This window comes from Heloderma suspectum, chromosome 4 (genome assembly GCF_057233095.1).
Source record: "Heloderma suspectum isolate Gila_16-S chromosome 4, 16-S_ref, whole genome shotgun sequence".
Classification (NCBI taxonomy): Eukaryota; Metazoa; Chordata; class Lepidosauria; order Squamata; family Helodermatidae; genus Heloderma; species Heloderma suspectum.
The window spans coordinates 301,391,661-301,409,671 of NC_139461.1; the positions used below are offsets into that span (position 1 = coordinate 301,391,661).

Below are 18,011 nucleotides of genomic sequence, written 5' to 3' on the forward strand. Positions count from 1 at the left end.
TGACTTCCATTACGTCTGCACCAACTCGAAGTAGCTGACTAGATAAAAGGTCAAATACCATACGGCCTATTTTTCCCTTTCTGCCCTAGGTTCCTAAACTACAGAGGAAAATTAAGGATAATGTAACCAAGGTCATGTTTTAACAAGCAGTTATTTCAATGTAACAAATGTCTAACACTTTTTAACTCCTCTCCTATTATCTTCAAAAGAGAACTCTAAACCAAGGCAGTAAGCAAAGAGTCCAGTTGGTCACAGTTCTTCCCATCCATCTCTTTCCAGTATGCTCTGCCCACCATAAAGATGACTACTTCCTCCCTAGGAAACAACTCCCCATGGCAGCCACTCAGCAAGAGTGGTGCAGCCAAAAAATGGAACCAAATAATTATAGAAAAATACTGTATGGTAATAGTATATGCCCTCATTGTGACACTACATGTCCTCCTTACACTTAAGCCACCTTCCAAATAATATATGCATTTAACTTGAATCAACTTCCCTAATCAAGATAAACCTCTTGATGAACTGTAGTTCAGCTGTTTTGCATTGAAATCTGTCTATGAAATTGCTTTGTTCAAGAATGAGCACCTTAAGGTCAATGACCAAGTGTCCTGGGAGGCTGAAATGTTCCTGTACCCATTTTTGAATATTGCTATTTCTGTTGTTAGATGTGTTGTGTGTCCATTTTGTCTTTAGTGTAGAGACTGGCCTGTTTGTCCTATACAGAATACAGTACAGAATTGCTAGCAAATGATGGCATATATCACATTGGAAGATGAACATTGTGTGATCCCCTGATGCTGTGGATAGCATTATTAGGTCCTGTAATAGTGTTGCCAGAGTACAGAATTAGCATCTGGATCTGTCACAGAGACCAGGTTAGGATGACATGCTGCAGCTCACCATGTATTATTTAACTCACAATGAGCCAAGGTGCCCTTGCATAACCCACTCACCACATTCACACAGCAGGACAACCCCAGAGGGGGGTTGCATATTTAAAATGGCAGCCAAACATGCCTCGCACACACCACAGCCTTGCCCATGGTGGGCTGTCATGACATGAGAACAGCCCCCAAACTGTGGTTAATCTTGACTGTTATTAGTGGATACAAGCAAAACCATAGTTAATAAAGCTGACTTGTTTTCTTCACTAACCATAGCTAAATACAGTTTAGGGTTCAGACGTCATGTTAAACAGTGGTTAGTGAAAGCATCTGATCTCCTTGCAGACCTGCCAGTGGGGGAAGGGGAAGGTGGGAGTGTGCAAACTTACACCGAGGCTAGGCTTGGTCTCGTAACTAAAACTATGGTTTAATGCTATATCTGAATGCAGCCTGGATTGAATCCACAGGTTTATTTCGCTAAGGTCACAGAATGGACATTGAATGTAAATTGTGAATATATATCTTCCTTTAGGTCCCTTTACAAGCTACTTTGTTAATATCCTTAATTGCCCCTAGACTGATTGACCTTGCATAAGAGTTCTGTGGACCAGCATTGCCATCACTAAGGGCAGGCTAACAACTGCATGAACCTGTGGCTTGATTTGGGAAGTGTTGTCCAAACCTGGTCAGTATCTGGGTTCAGACACAGCAAGCTGCAGCTAATCAAAATGGAAGCAAATGCTTCCGAACTCTTCTTCATGGCCACCCTGGAGGAGGGTGGAGGATTTGTGCACAACCCTGGGAGAAGCTAAGCTTGTTTTTATAACACTAAAACCAACCCACTGATCCGAACCAACCCACTGATATAAATCTACTGCAAAGCTAACAGAACTGAGCTTATTTATTGCAATTATTGTATCTCACCGTTCAGGATAAAAATTTTGAAGGCAGCTTACAACATCAGTGAAAATGCATTAATAAAGTCACAATAAAAATATCAAAAACATAAGTCACAAGATCTTTCCCACAGGGCAGTTGGTGGCAGGGAATCAAACTGAACCTGAATCAGATGCTGGAAGAAACCTTTATTTTTCTAAACTGAAACAGAACCTGAAAGTCTGTTTCACGTGAACGGAACCGGGGGTGGGGGGAGAGGGGAGAGGGGAGAGGGGAGAGAGAGAGAGAGAGATCAGGTTGCTAGTTCAGAATAAGGGTTCAGCCAAACAAAACACCTGATGTGCTACACGCACTGGCTCCACCAGAACCAGAATGAACACATAAAATAAAACCAATATCTGAGAGGATTTATATATTTTGGGTTTGTAGAGGCTTCTATACTCTGTTCTCTTCAAGGGCTGGGCCTGGGAAGCATTAGGCAGGGATTCAAATGGAAACCTCTTTCTCCTTTGGGACAGAGGTTTCGTCAACATACAGGTTGCAACATGGAAGGGATGAACATATGACACATATATGAGATGATACAACAATACAAGAGAAAGGACAGATTTGTTATCCATCTTTACACGTTCAGTACAATGAGGACAATCAGCACATATACATAAATGTCAAATGAAGTAGGAATATGTTTGAAATAGGGAATATTCACAGAACCCTATTCTGTGAAACTGGGGCAGGAAAAAAGGAAATAACATTACAGAAAAACAGAAAAAGCAAAGGATGAACAGGACTCATTCAAAAGAATAAGTATGAACACAAAACTTGATGGCAGCTGTGAGAAACCTAAGGGTTGCTGTGCCTGAACCAGAACTGTACCAAAAAATTTGATGGTTGGTGGTAGACGGCTGGGGGCAGGGCGAGACAAACTAGAGTAGGCACCTGGTATTAGCTTGGACTGCATGTTGAGGTAAAACAACTCTATTTCATTTTCCTGCTCAGACAGCTGAGCCTCCGTGGACAGTACCACCCCAACGGCCCTTGTGCTCACACAGCTAACACAACTCCCTTTCTGGGAAAGGCTGATAACTCACACACTCTAGTACAAAATGAATACACTAAGCAGAAATCAATTTTAATAATGACTGCTGTAAGATCCTGCAAAAGTTGAGGTAAATGACCAGAACGTTCAGCTTCTCATCAGAGATAATACTGTTGTGTTGACATTTAGCTATTAACCCCTTTCCCTTCTGTGGACCTCCAGAACTTACATAGTGTCTCAGGAATGCTGGTGGTCTTCTTTCCCTATCTAGATACTTCCTCACAGAGGATATGGACCATGGATCAGGAGCATCTCATGGCCCTATAAGATATACCCAGTTATAATGGAGAGTTCCTGTGGCAATGGCAACCAAATAGGATCCCTCTCCTTGCACCATTTACTATGCTGAGTGAAGTGCCAAACATCAAATAGGAAAGGCAACGAAGGGGTTGTCTGAGGGTAAGACAGCCCTCAAATAACCCATGGCTTGTTTTAAAAAAAATAGCATGTCGTGCAACACAACAGGCACGTTGCGCAACACAACAGCCCTCCTCTTCCCCACCCCCTCAGGTAAATTAAGCCACAGAGGGGTGTTTTGTCATGCGAACCAGATCAATGTGTTCACTTTGGGGTATAGCCAGCAAACGGGAAACGCACCACAACAATGCCAATCCCCACTGTGAAAGCATGACTGGTTCTAACATAGTATTCTTCCCCAACCCAGCTCCCATTTCTTTGCAAACAAAATTTAAATGTATCATAGATGTTTAGCAGAATAGTTAGCATAATATACTAATCACATGAGCCTGATTTTCTGAAGTTTTAAGGATAACGTATTGTTAAGGGCATTGCAGGCTAGTAAATGTATGCCTTAAGTCTTTCGAGAGTATGAATCTGGTACTAAAAAAAGGTTATTTCACTAAGCAAAATCATGGCCTCTAGAAGCAACAATTTAAGAGTTCCATTTGCTTTAATAATTAAAAAAAAGTATTCACAGAGGATACCAACTTCTATTAGTGGAGCCAAGGGTGTGTATATAAGTTTGTAGAACCTAGAATTAACTCCATGTCTTAAAAATCCATCTTATATGTCAACAAATGGCATCAACACTCCATAGCTCCTCTCTACTTACAAGTTTCTGTAATGCTCAGGGGCAACTAAAAAGTTTTGAAAATATTTGTCAAACACATATGCCTCAGTTGTTTCAAATGAGTTCACAATCTTATTAGCTACTACACAACAGTGCATAATGGTGCTTTCTCACAGAAGAGCCAGTGTGGTCATTAGAGTGTTGGACTAGGACTGGGGAGGCACAGGTTCAAATACACACTTTGCCATGGAGCTCACTATACACGTCTACTCAGAAGTAAGTCCCACTGAGTTTATTGGGATTTCCTCCCAGGCAAGTGTGATGTAGGACTAAGCACTGACCTTACATCACACTGTGAGGATAAAAAGAGGGAGGCCACCTATGCCACCTTGAGCTCTTGGGAGGAAAGGCAGCATTAAAATATAATAAATCAGTTTCGTTACAAAACCAAACACTGCAGTTATAAAAGGCATGATTACTGCATTGGCCTGTGAAGAAAGGCAAATAGGACTCAAAAAATGACTCTGACACTTTTTATATCACTTGACAGAGAAACAAATTTTTAAAAGTTGAGCAGCAAGAAATTCTGTGCATCTGAACAGAAGAGTTCTATGCAACTTGACAGCTCATCATTCTCTCCATCCAAGACAATGCATCATAGAAATGATTTTGAAGCCAAACATGGTACACTCTTTAAATTGCCATGCCTCATCATTTCAGAAATCAATGAACTCTGGTGTAATATGAAATCCTCCAATATAGTGTCAAGAAAGTTGCTGCTGTCCCCATATTTGTTTGATTCACACCTTTCAAAAACCTGGAATAGAAATACCATGGAGTTTAAAGAAATCTCTCAGAGAACCGCCAACAGCTAGGGTCTGTACACAAGTTATATACATAGCATTTGCCACTTGGGGTATATTAGTTCAACCTGAGGTTATTAAGGTAAATGAGTAAGTTCTCATTACCTCAGCTACTAATTTGAGGTAAACTTCCTGCTATCAAGAGGCAAATAAGGAGAGGCTTCTTAGACTGCAATACTATACCACTTACCTGGGAGTAAACCCCATTAAACTCAACAGAACTTACTTCTGAGTGGACATGTGTAGGCCTGTGCTGTTAAGACTCCTTTTCTATATTCCTGTACCACAATGGTTGCTGCCCCCTCCATCACTGCTCCAATGCAGATCCCAGTATGTATAAAGTCTCCTGCTCATGTGGATCTTAACAAGCAGTTAGGAAGAGCCATGTGGACGGAAGCCTGCACATACCCAGGAATGGTGTGGAAGCAACAGCAAAGGCAATAACGAGGAGCAAAGGGCTGGATGTGCCTGATGTCATCTGATCTCGGAAGCTAAGCAGGGTCAGCCCTGGTTAGTACTTAGATGGGAGACCACCTGGGAATCAGGCTTCCTGCACTGAGCAGGGGTTGGACTTGATGGTCTTGTAGGCCCCTTCCAACCCTATGATTCTATGATCTATGAACCATGAAGGTAAAATAAGGGGAAAGTACATCAGCCAAAAGATAACATATAATGTTAGAACAGTCCCTGGATCTAGATATAAGGGTGTGGAATTACTTCCTAGTCACTGCTGGTACTCTTTAGAATGGTTTGCCAATTTTGAAATATATGTTATCCTTTCCTTGCTTAAGAAAAGCAAGAAGATGTAAAACAGAAGTCATGGTTAACTAAGGATGTTACTCATCTAATTTATATGGGAAATAGCAGGGTCGATGTGTGTGGGGGGTGGGGGGGAGCAAGTAGTATTAAAGATAACAGAATCAACCAAAGGGGTTTACAAAGTAGCAACTGACCGTTCCTTTTTAGAATTTAGTCAACACTGGGTCCCACATTAGACAACCAGTAATAACATGAGATGTAGCTCACATTTTTCTTGAATGAAACAAAATACAGGCTGTCTACAGAAGTTCTAATCTCAGCCATCACTTCCTCTGCTATGCCAAGTACCCACAAACAAACTGATTTTTACATTCAATTATTTTTCCAAGTCATGTATTAATTCAACTGGAATGGGGACAGTTGGTGTGGTGGGTGGGGGGAGAGGGAAGAGGTGGTGCAGAAAGCTACCCAGTTTACACTGTATGTAGTCTCACGAAAAGTTTTAACTTTAGGAACATAGGAAGCTACCTTATACTGAGTCAGACAATTGCTCCATATAGCCCATTATTGTTGACACTGACTGGCAATAGCTCTCTGGGGGTTCAGGCAGGAATTTTTGCTAGCCCTACATGGAGATGCTGCAGATTGAACCTGAGACCTTCTACATGCAAAGCATGTGCTCTACCACTGAGCCCAGCCCCTCTTGCATGTTCCTGATTGTGGCCACTGTTTTATGTGGTACCTTTTATGCACCAAACTCTACTTCATACAACTTAGAATGTCCAGATGAGACAATGGGTTGCTATTTGGTGTTACCCAATAAATCTTTTAAGGTGCAATCCTATACATGTTTAGACAGAGAAAAGACCTACAACTCCCAGCTGGGGCATGGTGGGAGTTGTGGGCCTTTTCTCTGTCTAAACATGCATAGGATTGCACCCTTAACTATCTTTTCCTCCTGAACTCCTCAAAGCCATGACATTCACAAACATTTTTTTTTCAGTGCTGAAAGATATTTACAATATCTAGAAGCCATTCAAATTTTTAGAAGCCAATGCTTCACTGAGTTGATAAAATAGTTAAATTGCTCAGAATGAAACCACTAGGAGACCAAGAGACCAGGTACCTCATCTCTTTGAAGACCTGTCTTTGATAGCAAGAAAATTTGGACATTTTTTAAAGGTAGCATTTTTCTTTGATGGACAATAGTTAAAATTTGTTACATGGAAAAATAAGCTTCTAGTTATTATTTAGAGTAATTTCTATGCATGACACTTTACAGAATAATACAAGGGGGAAAGACTGATACCCAAACTAAATAGCCTACAATTGAGAGTGAGGAACACAATGGAGGAAAAGGGAAGAGAAGAGCAAGGCAAATGAAAAATAAAAGGAAATGATTACACGCAACTGAGTTAAATGTACTTAAGTTTTGTTTTAGTTGGGGATGATTATAGACTAAGGCAGGGTGGACAATCTATGGCCCTCAAGATGGTGTTGGACTACGACTCCCATCAGTCCTAGCCAGCATAGCCAGTGGCGAGGGATAATAGGAGCTGCACTCCAACAACATCTGGACAACCATAAGCTGCCCGCCTTTGGACTAAGGGTTTAAGTCAATGGCTTCATGGAAAAGTTGGGTTTTGACAGAGATTTAAAGGAAAAGAGCAGAGCGGCATCATGCAAGTGTTTCAGGAAAGATTTCAAGGCAAAATGGGCAGCAAGGGTGAAAGGACAGTGCTGCTTAAGCGTGCAGGAGGCTTTAGGGCACCTCAGTCCCAATTAAACCATGATAGCATGTTTGAAAAATGCAGCATTCCTCATGGACGCTGTCATTTCAATCGGACTCCTTACCTACATATGCAATCTTAGCACAAGAACAATCCATGGCCCAGGCATGAATCATGCTTGCATGCAAACACCACACACATTGAGCCGGTTTAGTAGTTAGGCTGTGATTTGTTTAACCCACAATTAACCTATAGTGTCTGGGTTCAAATGTCACATCGCAACCCCCAATCAGCATCATCAGAGATTAAGTATTCAAAAAGACTGTGGAACATGGCTGGCATGTGCGGCACCAAATCTTGGGTTACTTAACCCATGATTTGCTGCTGTTATGTGTGAACGGGCCCATAGCAGCTGAGGGCCTGGTTTAAATCAGCTGCATGTTTACAGTTTTCTTATATGCTTGGCATCACGTTTAAATTAGGCTTGAGGTTGATAAGAGTTGGAAGAGGCAAGGGGATGGTGAGAAATAACAGCAAGGACATGGAACACTGTAGGGTCTACTTTTGTGAAAATATAATTGTATGGGAGCTTCCAATAAGAATGAACCGATGAACAGTTTTCCATCAGATGTAGCAGTATTCTGCTAGCTTCGCTATCCCATGATAAAATATTCCAATACTTTAGGGTCCAGTTCTTCAGGATTGTTCACTACTTGGGATATGTAAGAAATGCTCTCTCCTTTGGAGTGTGCACAAATGCCAGCTGTTGAAGTCATAACGAACTGAAGTCCCTCAACTTATTGTACTCTCAGAAGAGACTGGAGATATGTGAGGTCACTCAGTCATAGCTCTAGATGTAAAGGGCAGCTTTTTTGGAAAAAGAGCCTTAGTGCTACTTTGTATACATTTATGGCTTTACCCTGCACATCTGAGGCATGATGTGCAGAGTCCTGAGATTTACAGCATCACTTGCTGCCCTCAAGTATCCTACACTTTTTCACTTACAAAACTTCAGCAAAGAATCATAGTCCTACCCTGTACAAGATGTAGAATTACATTAAACTTCATCTGTACAACACAGTAGCCATAGTATCTCACTTCATCCAGATTATAGTATGGCACACAGGGAGAGCAGGAACCAAGAAGACACTTCATGCCAGACTCTTGACAACTGAAAACACAAATGGTGTAAGCAAATCAGCTAAGCTCCCTGGTATAGGAGAAGTTACAACACATACAAAATAACTGGCAACTCTGATCTGATTATTGATTAGATACCATATGAAGCAAAATCTTCAAATATAGCAACCGCTGATGGAAAAGGAAATTACCTTAAGATATTGGGGTGCAGTGCACTTTCTAACACCAGGAGAGGTGTCATTTTCTATAAATGAAATTATTATTCTTAGATGTATCCAGCTATCTGAAACTAATTGAGTTCTTTCCACCTATGATTTCTCTGTGGGTATTTTTCCAGAATTTAAAGATCTCCAGTTGCCAGAAATAGCTTCTGATTTGCATTTTAAATTTATTAGTAAATAGTAGCAATTATTCCTCAACCTACATACAGACCCAATCACAGCCTTTTTACACCCCTCAAATTTCAATCAATCATGAATCACTATTGAGCGTTGCACTTTATTTGGAAAACTGACAGAGTTCTCAAAGTTGCTGTTTCCCCCAACTCCATGCCAGCCAATCACCTCTTCAGCACTTTTAACTATCTGCCCCATTTGGGGCATGGAACCCTGCCACTCGACCCTGCGATGTACTCAATCCACCCAGCTTGAATTAGCTGTGAAGGCCTTATCTCCCACATCTATCCATACACTTATCAACTAATATGGTCTGTTGTTCAACTAGGCAAAATAGCTACGGCTTTCTCCAATCTGAATCTCAACCCTATCCTTACCCTCAGCCAGAATTTCAATGTCTTCCATGGGAGCAGGTGCTCCACCTTATGAAATGCGACAATAATTCACGTTCTCATTAAAATAAGCATCTTAGCCTAATAATAAATGTGTGTGTAAAATTCCACTTAAGATTTTAGGCACAATAATCAACCATGTCAGAGCAAGAGATCACTTCCAGTACTAAAGATTCCTGCAACTGGGGGCAAACTTGCAACAGCCTCTTGATGCTGCAACTTCCATTAATCTCTGTCCCTCTTCTTTTAAATACACAATTTCTTTTAGGTGCCAAAGTACACCAAGATGCCCCTTTGTATCTCTCCAAAAATGAATCCTCAATTCTGACATCATTTTCTCAACTCCCAGCCCTTCCACTTGAGATCTGTTGATACAGAGGACTGAACCTTGTGCATGCAAAACATGTGCTCTAACACTGACCTATGGGCACTCCCCCAAATTTCAGGGCCCTCTTGCTCAGTACAGCAGAACTGGGGGTTAATCTGCTTCCTGGACACTACTAAAAACACTGGTGCCTTAAACTGATCTGGCTTTTAGCAGTAATCATGTTTTATTGTGATTTTAATGGTTTTACTTGTATTTTTTATTTTTAAAGTAATTTTGTTTTAAAAAATCGTAAATTGTATATCTGTGGTTATATGTCACCTTGGGCATTTTTATAGAAAAAATGTTGATTCAATGTAGTAAATAATTAAGCAATGAAACTCACTAGCTGTTTGTATATTTTTGGGTATGCAAAAAGATGGGTTTTTTTCCACATTATAAAGTCATGCCAGTTTGACTGTACAAGGGTTGCATCTGAGTGATGAGCAGCCTGATCTTCAGCAGTAAAGCCCATTTCCAGGGTGAACAGGACTACAGCCTTAATTTTCCTCCCACATCTTGAGGGCAGGGGGGTGGATTTTGAATGTGACCACAGGTCCAAATGTTCTAGAGAGCTAAACACAACATGTTAGGTCATGATTTGGAGCACATTTTTGCAAGCTGACAACTTTTTCAATCACAAAAGTCATGTTAATGAAAAGCATTGGTGGTCATATATGCAACAGTTTTTATGACAGATTTTTCTTCTGCAGTGCCAACCCCACAGGGCCATATTTCACATTTCAGTAGGCAATTAGGGGTTGGGGAATTTTCAGCTAGGGTGGAAGCAAAGTTCTCAGCAACGTCCACCCTTGAATTACTTTGAAATGAAAGAATTTTTCTTTTAAGAGCATTGTCATGATGTTTTTGTACCTCATGACAACTACAGAAGCGATGGTAACACAGAGTCACCCACTCTTTAAGTAAGGGGATTTGTGCCTTTGGTATGTACGAGTACATAAGAAGTGCCCTGCTGGGTAAAAGGTCTACCTTGTCCAGCACACTTTTTCCAACAGTGGACAACTAGATGCCCACAGGGAGCTCTTAAATAGGGCATGAAAATAGCAGTCATCCCCTTCATTTGTCATAGGCACACCTCTTCTGAAGACAGAGGTTCCATCTTGCTCTCACTGCTAACTCCTCCATTGCTATACCCTGCATGAATTTGTCTTTCCCTTTTCAAAGCCATTCTTAAAGCTAATGGCCATCACCACATCTTGCGTTAGGAAAATCAATATGTTCATCATGCATTGTGCATCCCTAATACATAAGCCCAATTCTATTTGTTTTAGTTTGCTTTGAGCCAGAAATATAGGTGGCTTCCAAGGAATAATTATGTGTGGTCTAAAATATAGACATCCCCCCACCAGTTAAAGTGATCCCCCCTCCCACCCCAAATGTGCAGTCCTGTCACCAGTATGAAGTGTTGGTCCTTTTAGCAGCTAGTCACTATATTCCATAAAAACAATATTGTGAAAGAAGATGAAGACAGAACTTTTGGGGAGGCAGGGTTAATAACTTCTCGTACCCCTTCAAATTAAGAAAACAAGGAAGAGTGGGTATTACATGGTGTGGAAAGCGTTCTGGTGCAATTCAAGACTGCCTTGAACCACCAGCATAATTAAGCTTACTATGCAGTATCTTTCTGCCCAATGCAACTACCCAAAATTTTCTGAATAACTAGTCAGCCTTTACAGAAGATATGACAGACAGCCTTCAATGAACCAAGCATCAACTACTGCATATGAAATGCTACTGTATTAGAACAGTATAGCAATAGGATTGCTGGTCTCTCTTACATGATAAACACATCAATCTAAGCATTTTGCCTAGTACGTTTCAAGCAAGATATTGGTTTTGCTACTCAAAGATCCACTGAAATGAAGCACACGGAACATACGCACCCCATTGATTTCATTAGGTAGTAATAATAAAAATTTAATTAGATGTGCTTTGTGCAGCAATAATGCCACTTTGCAATAAAGCTTTGGGAAGAAAAAATAATATCCCACTATAAGTGTCAGTTACTGCTGCAGATACTCATGGGCATGTGGAATCCAGGTAGTATTAGCAGGTGTAAGGTTCTGAGACAGGCAGTTCAGATGAGTGCCCTCATATTTCCGCACCACAAAAGAATGTCAGCCAAAGGTGTATCACTGTGAAGGACTGGCAACATCTGGCAACTCTAGATGGAAGAGGATTGCCCACGTAATACTCAGGAAGAACAGGAAGCTAGACACATTGTGTTTACTATTAATTAAAACATCTCAATTAAAAGGTCACAAAATTGAAGGTATTGAAGCCTAGGATATGCTACCACCTTTGAGATCATAGGGGTGGGGAAAGCAGAATGAAATTAATTGAGCCCTATTGGGACTTGGACTATAGAAGCTCCTACCCACATTGCATCTCAGTACCAAAATGTGATCTCAGTTATTACATGTGCTGTAGCACTACATACAACAGAATGAGGTGAGGACAGAATGAGACTGGAATGTTACTCCAGACGTGGCAGTTGTAAACCGTCAAGGGCTATAGCACAGCATTTGTGTGTCAATTTAATCAAGAATAAAAGAAAGCAGATTTGCTCCCAAACTGTACTTGCTTTTTGCTGCTTCTGTGGCAACAGTGGCAGGCTGAAACACAGGAGAAGAAGTAGGAAGATGCTAGGACATATCCTAGGATAAGTCATCTTCACTAAGCACATTACTATAGCATTTTGTTGTACAGCACATTTGCTGCTTTGCCTACTTAACACTCAAGTAAAAAAAATCTACCTAATGGTGCCAGCATGCTTTGGTCCCTTGAAACAACAAACTGTGCAAGGATATCACATGCCACTCTGGCATCAATATGATTTACAGCTGTGTGTCATACACCCCTGTTGTAATCTTAAGAATGTAAGCTTCCATATCTTTAACAGATTTGTGTTTCTAGCCCTCATGTTTGCCAAGATAAAACTGAAGGGAAAACTACTATTACTATTAGAAAAAATAAGAAAAAGTTTAATCAGAGCTTTTAAAAACTCTTCGCAAATTCTGATCTGTCATAACCAACTTCAGTTTTTTACCTTTGAGGAGAACAATTTCAGATTAAGAATGCTGGGAAATAAATGCAAAGTGTCCATCAACTGGTTCCTGCATGCTACCTGCAAAATGCCAACTACAAGCAACTAGATCAAACACCTGTAACCCAATTTCCAAAAAGGCCATCACAGCACAAATATTCAACCTTGCATTAGAGCAAAATCCAGACTATTTGCCTGAGCCTTTTAAGCAACAGATACCAGTACCACAAAAAAGAAAAAAACTCCCTCCAACCATCCCTTACCTGGTGGCAACTGAAAATTCTGAATATTTGTTGGATTCTGAGGAGGCTGAGGCAGACGAGGTGCTAAAACAGTGGGAGTCAAAGTTGCTCTGATTCCACTTGTTGTTGCTGTCGGAGTCCTTGGCAGGCTCTGTGCCACTGTATTGGCTGCACCTTTAGCAAGGCCTGTGGGGGTACCTGGAGGCGCAGGAGGTACCCCACCAGGATTAGGGGCTACGTTGGGCAGGCCAGCTTGCATAGTTTGCCCAATGATCATATTACCCCCTGTAGTACTGGGCTGGCCACCAGTAGCCAAGGTTTGCTGCTGGGTCACCGCCTGCACAATAGTTTTAGGAGACTCCGATTTGATGACCTGCGTGGTGGGTGCAGCCGGCACACCAGAGCCTGGCTGGCTGTTCACAAGAGAGGTCTGGAGGGAAACACCAGACCCCACGGTGGCTGCAGCAACAGCTGCAGCAGGAAAACTACCCACATTGATGGTTGAATTGATCACAGTATTGCTCCCGTTCTGGGTGGCTGCGGCCACTGTGGGTCCTGCTGTGTGAATCGGTGGCCTCACCAATGCTACAGTTGGCCCTCCAGTCCCAATGCTTGGGGACTGCTGCGAGATCACCGTAGGCGAGGAAGAAGAGGTGGAGGACACACCAGTGCCAAGAAAAGAAGTCTGGATGACAGTACTTGAAGCAGATGGCAAGACGGCATTAACTGTGTTGACTTTCCCCACATTTCCAGGTCCATTGTTAACAAGAGGGGTGACAGTGGGGACAATGGCAGGGTTCGCTGTTACAGGAGTGGCTGAGAAAGAAGCGTGAGAATTCATCACCACATTACTCCCATTTAGAGTCTGCACTGCTGTGGTCCCAATTTTACCATTCCTTGTAGATAAAGCTGTCGCCATGGTGCTGATTACCACAGATTTGCCCTGGCTGAGGGTCCCTGGGGTGACAGCAGCTTCAGATCCACCTTGGACTGTTGCAGTGGTGCTGGTTGTGGTGGCCCCATCCAAAGTAGAACCCTGGGACCTGGCATTATGATTGATAACACTCCCTTGCACTCCACCAGTTCCTGCAAATAAAACAAATGAGGTTAAATGGCAAGCCAAGAACATACAAAGTAAGAGAGAATACAATGGGTCCATGGCTAGACAAACCGAGAAGAAACCATCTTTCCCTTGTGCTAAACCATCTCCATGTTGAAACAACACATGGAAAAAGGTGAAAATATTAAATTGTGCTGGAGAAATTAAGGAGTTTCACATCCCACTGTTCCCACTATTGACAACTGCCAGGAATGCTATACTTAATAACCAAAGTCACCTGCAATTTAAAAAAAAAATAAGTGGCACAGACATACAGCAAAAATAAGCTCAAGGGGAGATATTTCTTTTTTGCCTCTTTGGAAGCTATAGCACTGTGTTTGATAACATCCTATTGCAAGCCTGCTCTTGCAGGTGCTGGGGGGGGGGGAATATGGGAGGCAGCCAGAGAAAAGTAAATAGGGAGAAGCCCCAAGGTCTCTAACCCTTCCATTTGATCCCCTCATCTGCTATAGCGAATCTAGCAGCTATATGTATCCTGGCTAATGGAACAACATGAAAAAGTGGGGCTGAACAGGAACTGTCAGACTGATGATACAAGGGAAGAGGTTACAAAGCAGTGTTAGAGGACTTCATCCTCCCTCTTAAACACACACACACATTAAACCCTGCTGTTTTGATTGCTGCTGCTACAAAGGAAAACAAATAATAACAAAGACACTTCTTTTGCACCCAGAAAACCCACTGTCCCTAGTAAAGTCTGGCCTTATGACTTGCACCACCTCTGACTCTCCAGGCCCTGCATTTAGTAAACACAAATAGGACTATAATCAGAAAGGTAGTGTCACACAAATCAGGGCAAGGGGAGGGTTCTTCTTTTGATATCCCCCTACACTAGCCTGGTGTCATGACAGGCAACAGCGTCCCCATAATATTTCAGAAACACGAAAGTGGGGAGGGGGGAATAATACAGGGAGGAGGGAGAGCACAAATCATATCGGGGGAAGAAGAAAAGCACTGTCCCCCCCCTTTTAAAATGCCTACCCGCACAATGAAAGGCAGGATCTAATGTTAACATACCCGTCACAGTCCACCGTCTTGCTATAAGGGGGAAAACATTCACAGATGTACTGTCATCACTCCCAACCCCACACACAAGAGGGGTTATATTCCGATTCTCTGCATACCAGAGCCTGGCATATTACGGTGAAAGAAGAAAAGCAAAAGGTTCGGGTATAACCCCTAAAACAAGAGAGCAGCCAAACAGACCGGTATTTGCAAAGGGATATTTTTAAAAAGGGTTCCTGACCCTCAAGTCCCCCCATCACTTCCTCTTCTCAGGGGAAGCTGGTGTTATGATTAATAACATCCCCCCTCCTCACACTTCAGCAACAGAGTGGGGAGGGCAAAGAAAAATTCAGGCAGCTACAGAAAAGCATTATAAATGGGGAGGGGAGGGGAGGGGAATCTCCCCTGTAAACAAGACAATTTCTTATTTCTACCACAAGGAAGGGGGTGGAGAAGGGGGGAAGAAGGTACCAAAGTCAAATGATAAGGATCTTTCTTCCTGATCCTCAGGAGCACCCCAAATACTCCAGCCATCAGGAGACTGGGAAATGACATAATTAAAGCCAAATACTGAGGTGAGGAGGAAAACTACCCCCCACACACTGATCACATCAAAATCCCAAACCCATTTTCGCTCTACTACATCTAGAGGAAGGAAGGGAGACAGTCCCAGCCAAAATAGTGTATTTTCTTTGGGGAGGGGAGAAGGGGGGCTGGCATTCTAGGAAGGCCTCCCTTGCCTTTCCCCCAACCCCATGCCACCCCCTTACATACTCCAAATCCTACCCAAACAACAACGAATATGAGAAGGTTTGGAGGGGGGGGTAAAGAGAGGAGAGAAAGAAAGGGGGGAGGCAGGCGAGAGACCAAGGAGGGAGGCAAGCAGTCGTGGCTTAAGAAAGGGGGAGGCAGGAGGGAAAGGGGAGGCCCCTGTTCCTGAGGAGGAGGTAGCAGCCCCCCTTCCCCCCCTCGCCAGGTTACCTGGCTTGGTGATCTCTGGGCCACTGAGTCCCATCTTGACGGCGGCGGCGGCGGTAGTGGTGCTGCTGCTGCTGCTGCCGGTGGTGCCGCTGCCGGGGCTCTCTGTTTGGACATTAGCATTGCCTCCTACTACTACTCCTCCAGGGCTAGGGCTTGGGCTGCTGCTGCTGCTGCTCACAACATGGTTCCCCAGCAGCCCCCCAGCGGCCCTGAGGGGCTCCTGCGCATTGTGGTGCTGGTGGTGGTGGCCTGAGGCCGCCAGCTGGGACTCCAGGGAGCCTACCAGGTCGCTCACCACCTTCTCATCCACCTCAGTGTTCAGGAAAACCTCATCCAGCAGATCCGAGCCCGCCGCCATCTTTTTTTTGGAGGGTTCCTGTGAGCGGCTCCCTCCCGCCCGCCGGCCCCCCTCCCTTTCACTCCTCCCTCTGCCCTCCTCCCCCTCCTCCCCCCCCTCACTCACTCATTTTACACATACGCTGATCTCCCCTCCCGCCTCTGCCTTCCCGACCGAGCATGCGCGCACGGCACTAAGCGAAGGGGGGCCGCGGCATCACATCAGCGGCCGGAGAGGGATTCCGCCGGCTCCTGATTGGCCGCCGGCTTGTTATAAAAGCTCGGGCAAATGGCTGCGAGCTCTTAGTGAGGGAACGGGCGGCGGCGGGCCTGGCTGTGGCCTGGGCGAGGGGGTGGGGACGCGGGAAGGAGCGTCAGGGGCTTGGGGGGGCGGTGACTGGAGAGGGGTCTGTGATGAGGCGAGGGCGGAGGCGGCACTGTGGACGGCGGTCGCCGCCTCGGCAGAAGCGGCCGCCGCCGCCGCCGCAGTTCTTTGTCTGGCGAAGCCCAAAATGGCTGCATGTTCCTCCACCGCGGCGGCGGCGGCGGCGGCGCCTGCTGCCGTTGCTCTGCCTGCAAGCCTGGGTCTCCCTCGCCGGATTGAGCCTGAAGGGCGCCCCACACCTGTGCCAGCTGCTGTAACCGATATACCCGCGGGGAGGGGGAGCGGGGGAAGCGGGTGGCTGAGGGAGAAGGAGACGAGGGCTGGCGGGCGGGCGGGCAGCAGGCCGGCTACCAAAGCTCAGCCGCCGTCTCGGCCCGGGCACGGTGGTTGCTGAGGGAGCGCTCGCTCGCGCTCCCCCGCCGCTTGTCTGTTGCTAAGAGGGCCGCGCCGCGCCGCGCCGCGCAGCTCTGCCAGATAAGTGTCCTCCTCTCCACTTTTGCCCTGGGATGCGAGGAGAGGAGGTCACGCACTCGTCTCGCCCTTGAAGAGACGGGCCTGAGTCCGCTTATTTTTATATATCTATCTATCTATCTACACATATACACACGCGCACACAGACGGGTATATGCGTGTGTGTGTATATATATATGGATACGTATATCCGTTTTCGGCTTCTCTGCACCGCCCCACCCCGTTTGCCCCAAGAGTTTGGTCGCCGGTTATGTCACACAACCCAGAAACGCGCCTTTCCCAGCGCCCCCGCCTCTCGTAAGCTATTTGTCCTCTCGCTTGTCAACCTCCCCCGCCCCCAAAAGCCCTTTTATATAGTCGTCCGCGAAACAAATGAAAGTAAAAAAGAAGGCTTTCCCAGTGTAACTTGCTTTTGGTGTCAAAATAGTGTCCTCTCCCGCCTTTCTTTCCCAAGCGTTCAGCTGCTTCCTTTGCTCCGGTCCTACGAGGTCGTCAGACTTTTTACACTTCAAGCCGCCTTCATCTATTAGGAGGTTCTTATGTATAATCCACGCACACCTCTCTCTTTGCATACTGGCCTGCGAGCAGTTGCATGCGAATATGCCCATCGCGGCCATGTCCCACCTTCAGTTTCATATTGGAACTTGAGTAAACAAATACGTTCTCTTTTGTGTGTAAAAATACAAGTGTTCCTTTATTACTGAAAGGAAGGACAGGTGTGCTGAAAACGCGGAGAGGCAGTGTATAGCCTCAACCCAAATTTGGGGAGAAGGGGAACACAGCCTTGAGTCTACTTAAGGTCCTTTATTTCTGAAGCTGCTTTATTTTGGCATTTGCTGTCTTAAGCATTC

The 18,011-nt window shown here is 44.3% G+C and overlaps 1 protein-coding gene across 5 annotated transcripts in view; it reads right to left on the minus strand.

Annotated features, from left to right (window-relative positions):
- Positions 1 to 17,794, minus strand: part of TAF4 (TATA-box binding protein associated factor 4) — a 109,300-nt gene extending 91,506 nt beyond the window's left edge. For 2 of the 5 annotated variants that reach the window (XM_084854317.1, XM_084854319.1), the window contains exons 1-2: positions 15,969 to 16,393; positions 12,884 to 13,948 (exon numbers count right to left, since the gene is read on the minus strand). In XM_084854317.1, the coding sequence (XP_084710443.1) occupies positions 12,884 to 13,948; positions 15,969 to 16,326 (1,423 nt within the window). In that variant the 5' untranslated portion in view covers positions 16,327 to 16,393. Of the gene's footprint in view, positions 1 to 12,883; positions 13,949 to 15,968; positions 16,414 to 17,570 lie in introns of those variants that run through there. The other 3 variants (XM_084854318.1, XM_084854315.1, XM_084854316.1) reach the window with 3 other exon arrangements.
- Positions 17,795 to 18,011: the final 217 nt, after the last annotated feature.